Source organism: Sinocyclocheilus grahami, unplaced genomic scaffold, assembly GCF_001515645.1.
Source record: "Sinocyclocheilus grahami isolate Dianchi unplaced genomic scaffold, SAMN03320097.WGS_v1.1 scaffold1521.1, whole genome shotgun sequence".
Classification (NCBI taxonomy): Eukaryota; Metazoa; Chordata; class Actinopteri; order Cypriniformes; family Cyprinidae; genus Sinocyclocheilus; species Sinocyclocheilus grahami.
Window position 1 is genome coordinate 181,914 of NW_015506700.1, and position 8,962 is coordinate 190,875.

Sequence of the window (8,962 nt, forward strand, 5' to 3'; positions counted from 1 at the left end):
AGATAGATAGATAGATAGATAGATAGATAGATAGATAGACAGACGGACAGACAGATAGATAGACAGAAAGACAGACGATAGATAGACAGACAGACATAGATTGACAGACAGACGATAGCTAGATACCATTAGCTGCAGGTCGTGGTGGTCTTGCAGATTCAGTTTGTGTTTTATTGCTGGATTGAAGCAAAGGTTCTCTCTGTAAGTGATGGAAACCAAAATAATACTTAAAGAACAACTTCACAACTAAAAGAAGAGAAAGACCATTTTAAGTGAATAAACTTCTGCTGCACCGAATATAACACATCACACACGCACAGGTGACTAAACAGGAATAATCACTAGATCATCCAGACAGAATTCCACATTCTTCTCCTTCGCTTAATGTTGACTTTCTGTCTTCTCAAGCTACACATGAGCTGCTTTCCAGTGAGAGAAAGCCTTGTCCTCAACTACTGAGGCGTGAAGACAACAACACTGGCCTACTAAATGACTTCATATACTGAACTCTCAGTGTTTTTCAAGCTAAGAGCAGTGCTTCTGCCTGCTATAGATCCACCTGATAAACTGTCCTGCTTATGATTCCTGCTGAGTCCTACTTACTTAGGAGATTTCAAATGCATATTTTAATTGTAATCCACCTGTAAAATCAAAGAACCATAAAATAGCCTCCTACCTCGTTCTCTCCATCGGGAGAGGAGAAACAACATCCCATCTTTCAGCACGCAGGAGTTTCATTCCCAGAAAACACCTGAACTGAAAGATGGGTGTCGATGACGTCACAGTCATGTGATCCACGTCACGGACAGGTGCGCATGCAAAGCTGAAAAAACTCTTTATTTGACAGAAACAACGCGTGTAATGCACATCCGGTCTGTTTTTATTTATATGAGCTTTATGTTATTTGTGTGCTATTATTTACGTGTTTTGTCAATAAAGCACGAAAATAATCCATCCTAGCAAGAGATACGAATCTTTCAAACTCGTTTAACCAACGAAAAATTCCTTGCATGGTATGTGATGCTTTCATTTTAAGTTTAAGCATCAGTTTAAGACAAATAAAAAAAGTGCGATTTTAAAAAAAAAAGTGCAAAATTAAATGCAAAAATAACGCCGTTAGGCTATATTTATATTCAATTTAAAAGGAATGCAGTAATAATATTCTTCCCATATTTCTTTGGCGCTGAGAAAATAGCAATTCTGAATAATGACTTCCAGGGGGAGCCATTGACTCACTTTTAATGCGCTCTGCTTTTTTATTTTATTTTATTTTTAATATTATTAGGCTTTTGCATCATACTTTCTAAACTTTTATCTTTTAATGCATTTCGTTTTTTATGTGGGCATTGAATGACATTTTCGTGCATGCTTTTTGAAAACGTTTTCATGGTTTTGACACATTGCCATATATGCCAATATATATATATTGAAGAGTTCAGATGCAAAAGCCATCTGAAATTTTCATCTAAAATGAGCATTTCTATCAGGCTCCTATAGTTATGTTCAGTTTTTTTCACTTTAATTGCATAGAAAATGACCTATACATTGCCATTAGAGTAAAATAACTGAACCTACACATAGCAGCCTGATAAAAATGCTCATTTTAGATGAAAATTTCAGATGGCTTTTGCATCTGAACTCTTCAATATATATATAGCCTATATGATAATAATCATGAAAATAAAAATCATTCTATATCAGAAAGTGAAGTTTGCACGAATGAACAGTCAACTGAAGATTTGAGTGCTAACAACACCTTAGGTAACCATTTCAGGAAGCTCACGTGGTTATGATGTCTAAGTAGGCATCTAGTTTGGATTTGAGACTCATGGTCAAAGATGCTGCGTAGGTTATTAAGCAGCTCAATTGGTGTCTATGTTGCTAAAAATGCGCGGCATCTATTGTGACACAGCCACTGGTTTGTCTTTGACTTTAAGTGCCAAGTGCTTGAAAACACAAAAGCGGGCAGCTAAACAAAGCTTAAGCAGCTGTTGGTAATTTGCCCTCTTTATGTGGCGCTACCTGCTGTGCGCCGGTACCGTATCATTTCGCTGTCATCCGCGCGCCGTTTGCTGAGCGCATAAGTGAAGGTTTGCGGAATAAAGCAGTATTGATGGGGGACGTCTCCGGATGCAGGTGTTTGTGCTGACAAACGAGAAAAAGCGCTTCACTAGCTACTAATTGAGCAGAAAACATGGGGGGAAGAACGAGACGTGCATTAGTAGGCTATCTGTGGGCGAAGAGACGCGCATCCAACCGGTGCAATCACACGTCAAATACAACAATAGCACTCAGGATTAGATGAGGCTTATCTTCCAGTGATTTAGCCTAATTCATTTACAGCAGAAAACATGCTTCTGCACACTCCTGCACATGATTAAAGTGACTAGAACATGCGTTTAAACATTGCACTATGCACACAGCTATTATTTTACATAGGCCTATATATTTACATATGATATTGCAATAGCCTATCCACTTTTTTTCAACGCGAAATAGCTATTTTTTGTACATTTGCGAGACTTCCGATTCATTCCATGCTATAGATTATTATAAACTACTCAATAGAGAATTGCAAAAATGAGATTGGTATACTGTAGCTTTTTATTTTTTTGGTTATGTGTAATTTATTGTATTTTATGTACTGTGCTATGTGAGTTTAATGTTGTGCACTGGCCATGTCATGGTTGTCCAAGATGAATTTCCCAGAAATGGGACAATAAAGTATATTCTATTCTATTCTATTCTATTCTATAACAAAAGTGCAGTAAGCGGTAAAACTGTTTTATGCTGCAAACCAGTGTGTTTAGGATTACGATGATACATTAATAGAAAAGTTTAAGGACATATAGAAAAAATATCAATGAAATATCAAAAATGTTTTTTCTCCATTTGTTCCGTATGCTCCAACTAATGACATAAAAAACAACAAAATTCACAAAACTCTTTTTTTCTGGTTCTCAGAAGGATAGTATGGGGGGGGGAAACATGCCAGGAAAGTCGATGGGGACCATCAAGTGTTATATATCTTATATATCTTCATTTGTGTTCAACAAGAAAGAAATTCATACAGGTTTTGAGCAACATGACAGTGTACTCAAATATAAAATATAAATAAAATATAAATTAATATAAAAAATATACGTCTATTTGACGTCTGCATTACATCTGCAAGACGTATTTTTTAGTGTTTAACATCTGCAATACATCTATAGGACGTTTTCTATCAGATGTCAAATAGACGTTTAGAAGATGTCATTAAAGGGGTCATATGATGCTGCTAAAAAGAACATTATTTTGTGTATTTGGTGTAATGAAATGTGTTTATGCGGTTTAAGGTTAAAAAAAAAGCACATTATTTTCCACATACTGTACATTATTGTTTCTCCTCTATGCCCCGCCTTTCTGAAAATTTTGAAAATTCGATTTTTACAAAGCTCTTCGGTCTGAAAAGCGAGGTGTGCTGTGATTGGCCAGCTATCCAGTGCACTGTGATTGGCCGAATACTTCAAGCGTGTGACGGAAATGTTACGCCCCTCACATACTGTGATGCTGCTCTGTCAGGCCGGAGCGAATGACTCTTAACTTTTATAAAGAATATCTCTTTGGATTTGAGACTTTAGTCTTTGCAACTTTACAGATCTTCTTTATGCACCAAGAGCTTGTAACACTCCAAAGAGAAAGGACAAATTGAAATCGCATCATATGACCCCTTTAAGATGTTTATGATTTAGAATGCATGTAAAACAGACATCTATCAGAGGTTTGTACACATCAGATGCTTTCTAGATGAAGCGATCTTTATCAGACATACATCTGCTATCTGGGAACCTAGAGAGCTATACTATAATACTAAAGGTGCGTTTATAAATGCAATATGCACTTTATAGGTGTATGCACCGCTATTCATTGCCTGTGCACGCATAGAGTGAATGATTTTTCCCGCGAAACTTCAAAGCGCCGCATTCTGGACTGTTACATTGCGAACGCGGGGGGGGACGCGGTAGCATTTAAAGTTGAGAACGGAGACTTTTTCCTTATATACTCTATTACCTGTTTATACTTATAATATATGATATGCATTATGCCAATAATGAGGAATTCGAAGTGAGATAATGACATGTTTTGTGCGCACACAAGCACCCCTCCGGTTCCACACAGCCTCCCGTCCGCTCGTGTTGTTTTTTAAACCTTTCATTCATTAAAGAGTCCCACACACTGATAAGCACGAGACACCACTTTAATTATTAAAATGATCAAAACCCGCAGAGCGTCTTTGAAGGTAAGAAATGTGATCTTCTAGACAAACAGCGATGGACACGAGAGCTGATGCACGGCATGCACACACACACACACACACACACACACACACACAGTTACATTAGTAGCAGTGAGCATCGTTTAAAAAAACACTTGCATGAATGCATATTTAATGAGACAGAACCTGATCATCAGCAAATGTAGTAAAACTTGAGATTAAGCTGAAGTTAGGGTTTAATTGTCTGTTGTTTATGCATGTTTTCTAGATATTAAAAACTTTGTTTTGAAGTTATGCATATGTTTTGATGTCTGCATAGTTATAGTTTTTAACTTATAGTTGTTGTTATTATCTTATTATTGTTGTAGGGCATTATAATATTAACAAAAATAATTATCAAAGTAATCATGTTATGCATTGTGTATTATTATTATTATTAATTAATAATATATATATATATATATATATATATATATATATATATATATAAAACTCTACTTTCAGGCAAAACAGCTGGACGTAACAGATCTGTCAGAGGACAGCAGAGACCGCATCCAATTAAAGGGATCCTGGAAGCCTGTTAGTATCATCTACAGTGTCAGAAATTAATGCATATTAATAATATTGGGAACTGATCTGCAGGAGAATATTTCCGTTAATGTGTGCTTTTTTGTTTCTAAAGGTATAAAAACACACTTTGTGCTGTTGTATACCAGAATCTCCAACAGAATCAGTGTATTGAAATTAATTATTAATGTGAACAATTATGGCACATATCATGATACAAAAGTAGCTGTAAAATTATGCAACATATATATATATTATGGTTTTTGTTACTATTTTAAATTACATTTTAATATATATATATATATTAGTTTTCACTTAAATATTAATGTTTTTTTTAACTAAACTTAAACTAAAACCACAAAAAATTGTTACTTGAAATGAAATCAATGTTACTTGAATAAAACAATAATTTTTTTAATAATTTATTTAATAATTTTTAATTTCTATATAGTATTTATTTATTTATTTAATAGTTTTAAACTTTAAAAAAGTTTAAAAAAATTATAAATTCATATATTTGCATATATATGTAATTATTTATATATTATATATTTTTAAAAATTGATTTTCCAAACTAAAACTACACACACAAAAATGTTACTTGAATAAAACAATACATTTTATTATAATTTATTTTATAATTTTTAATTTCTATATAGTATTTGTTTATTTATTTAATAGTTTTAAACTTGAAAAAAGTTAGAAACAATTTACAAAAATAAATAAATTAATATATTTGCATATATATGTAATTATTTATATATTATATATTTTTAAAATTGATTTTCCAAATTAAAACCACACACACAAAAATGTTACTTGAAATGAAATGTGAACTGAAAAATAAATACATTTAAAAATATATTTTTTATCGTTTATTTCAGTTAACACTTATTATATTTCAAGTAACAATTATTTTTTGTTAAAAATCGAGGTTTCATTGACCCTGATTTTCTGTGTTGTACTTGTCCAAGATTTTATTGAACGAGTGATCAAGGGAATTTGTATATATATATTTCTTTGTGTCGCTGGATAGCTTTAGTAAATCACAAGTTAAGATGATTGAGCTAGAGTTGTCTTTCATTTGCATTTCTGAGTTCGTATTAGAAATAGAAATATATCAGAGAAAATAAATTCATATATTTGCATATATATGTAATTATTTATATATTATATATTTTTAAAATTGATTTTCCAAATTAAAACCACACACACAAAAATGTTACTTGAAATGAAATGTGAACTGAAAAATAAATACATTTAAAAATATATTTTTTATCGTTTATTTCAGTTAACACTTATTATATTTCAAGTAACAATTATTTTTTGTTAAAAATCGAGGTTTCATTGACCCTGATTTTCTGTGTTGTACTTGTCCAAGATTTTATTGAACGAGTGATCAAGGGAATTTGTATATATATATTTCTTTGTGTCGCTGGATAGCTTTAGTAAATCACAAGTTAAGATGATTGAGCTAGAGTTGTCTTTCATTTGCATTTCTGAGTTCGTATTAGAAATAGAAATATATCAGAGAAAATCCAAGAGCACGGCAGGTCTCCTTCACGCTGTGTATCTCCGATGATTTGTCAGTAGCTGCAACACCGCGCTATTAATAATTGAGATGGTTTTCACACGCTCCGAGAATAATAATGCGTTCTGTCTCTCTCTCTCTCTCTCTCTGTGTGTGTGTCAGGATGTTTGCTTCAGGTCCAAAACCATCAGAGATGAGCTGGCGCAGGCTTTCATGGACACCGAGAGCGAGGGCGAGTTCGAGGGTTTCTCTGCGGACGAGGCTGACTGGAGAAAACCGGTGGTAAATATGACAAAAATAAACCCATGTACAATTGTGATGTCCGGAATATTTGCGTAATTTGGGTTAAAGGAATAGGTCACATAAATTCACTGAAAATGTATTCTCACTCTCAGGCCATCCGAGATTAGGATGAATATGTTTCTTCAGCAGATCTGGAGAAATGTAGCATTGCATCACTTGCTCTGCAGTGAATGGGTGCCGTCAGAATGAGAGTCCAAACAGCTGATAAAAACATCGCAATAATCCACAGTCCATCAGTTAAGGTCTTACAAACATGCAGCTTTTCTCTTTAAGACATTGACTGATGAATTATTGTGCTGTGGATTATTGTGATGTTTTTATCAGCTGTTTGGACTCTCATTCTGACGGCACCCATTCACTGCAGAGCAAGTGATGCAATGCTACATTTCTCCAGATCTGCTGAAGAAACAAACTCATCCTAATCTCGGATGGCCTGAGGGGGTGAGTAAATTCTCAGCAAATTTTCATTTTTAAACTGTTCTTTTAATGCCATGCACGCATTCTATTTCAACATTATTCATATATAATCAAATTCAAACATGCAGAGTGAGGGGTCTGATAAAGACAGCGACGACAACGGCTTTTATTCTGACGGAGAGGAACCGGCGTCTAAAAAGCAGCGCAGCTCTGGACTGTGTGTCGCATTCAAGTTTCCCACCAAAAGAGGCCCCGCCCCTAAACGGAACATTGCCAAAAAAGGCAACAAAGAGGCCACGCCCCCAGCTCCGCCCATCAGCAGGAAGCCTGCAGGAGGAAACAGGAAGCGGCACGAACCAGAACAATCAAAAGAGCCGACTTTATACGACCGTATACGTGCAGAGAGCCAATCAAAACCCTCTGATAACGTGCCCAATGTGGAGAGCCTACTGACCGACGAGGAGATGCAGATACTGAGCAAAAGGGCCAAGAACATTGAAGAAAATAAAGCTATGGTATTATTTTCATTTATTTTGTTTTGAAATAATATTTATAATATAGTTTTAAATGTAGTTTCATTTTTCATATACATTTGTAAAAACTATTTTAATATTATTATTAATAATAAATAATATATTCATATTAATTATTTAATAATAATATTTTAATATTATCAATATTTTAAATGAATTTTGTTTTTAAATAATATTTATACTAATTAAAAAAAAAATGAAAATGGAATTCAAAACAGCATTTTTCATATATATATTTATAAAAAAATATAAATTTTCCTTTAATTGTTTTAAAATAATATTTAAATGAAAATAAAATTCAAAACAGCATTTTCATATATATATTTGTAACTAATAATAATAACAAAATTTTTTAAATAATATTTATACTTAAATTTATGCATTTATTGTATATATTTATAACTAATAATAATAATAGTAATTTTACTTTTTATTAATTTTGTTTTAAAATAATATTTAGATAAAACAAAGAATTGTCCATATATATTTGCAATCAATAATTATAATAATAATTTAATATTTTCTTTAATTTTGTTTTAAAATAGCATTTATATATTTTTTATATAATAATAATTTAAAATAACATTTATGTTTGTAACATTTAATATAACATTAATTAATATCAGTATTGACATGTATTTTGCAACATTTATTCTTTTTAATATAATATTGATATGTATTCAGTTTATTTTTGATCTATTCTTTATAATATCTTGGATGTTACATTAACTTAATACAAATATTTTCTTGCAGCTTGCAAAACTTTTTGCAGACTTGAGTTCTTTGCCAGAACTGCCTTCTAAAACGACACCTACGGTGAGATCCCACAATCCCCTGCACCGAACACACCAGAAAATGCTCTGCTTTCTCTTCATATCCAACCAGTTTAATTACATTTACTTTTTAATGATGGTCTTTCTATGCCCCAATAGAAGAAAAAGAAGCAGTCTACCTCGAAACGGCGGTTCTCAGAGGTTCAGGTCGAGAGACGGAACCCGGGCCGAAAGGCGAGACCCCCGGAGCATTTCGGGATAGAGGTGGAGGAAAAACCGGCTCCTCAGAAGAGAGAGAGCGGACCGATCGACATCAAGCGCCTGATGGAGGCAAGACACACAGATCACTGAACCCATTTCATCAGTCATCTACACTCACTGAAGCCAAAAACATAAACCGCACCAAAATCATCATCGCCACGTTTTTTTCTAAAAAAAAAAAAATTCTAATAAAATATTATGTATTTATTTGATTTTTATCCATTAATTAATTTAGTTAAAAAATATATATATATTTTTTTTTCCAAGTAAAATATTATGTATTTATTTATTTTTATCCATTAATTAATTTAATAAAAAA

The 8,962-nt window shown here is 32.9% G+C and overlaps 2 protein-coding genes across 4 annotated transcripts in view; one reads left to right on the plus strand and one right to left on the minus strand.

Annotated features, from left to right (window-relative positions):
• Window positions 1-802, minus strand: part of LOC107570920 (uncharacterized) — a 6,456-nt gene extending 5,654 nt beyond the window's left edge. For both annotated transcript variants that reach the window (XM_016257196.1, XM_016257195.1), the window contains exons 1-2: window positions 677-802; window positions 127-199 (exon numbers count right to left, since the gene is read on the minus strand). In XM_016257196.1, coding sequence (XP_016112682.1) covers window positions 127-199; window positions 677-715 — 112 coding nt within the window. In that variant the 5' untranslated portion in view covers window positions 716-802. The remainder of the gene's footprint in view (window positions 1-126; window positions 200-676) is intronic.
• Window positions 803-4,179: 3,377 nt separating this feature from the next.
• The window catches only part of LOC107570919 (cell division cycle-associated 7-like protein), an 8,714-nt gene continuing 3,931 nt past the window's right edge, over window positions 4,180-8,962 (plus strand). The window contains exons 1-6 of one of the 2 annotated variants that reach the window (XM_016257192.1): window positions 4,180-4,282; window positions 4,763-4,837; window positions 6,519-6,638; window positions 7,205-7,591; window positions 8,363-8,425; window positions 8,542-8,712. In XM_016257192.1, coding sequence (XP_016112678.1) covers window positions 4,253-4,282; window positions 4,763-4,837; window positions 6,519-6,638; window positions 7,205-7,591; window positions 8,363-8,425; window positions 8,542-8,712 — 846 coding nt within the window. In that variant the 5' untranslated portion in view covers window positions 4,180-4,252. The remainder of the gene's footprint in view (window positions 4,283-4,762; window positions 4,838-6,518; window positions 6,639-7,204; window positions 7,592-8,362; window positions 8,426-8,541; window positions 8,713-8,962) is intronic. The other variant, XM_016257194.1, reaches the window with a different exon arrangement.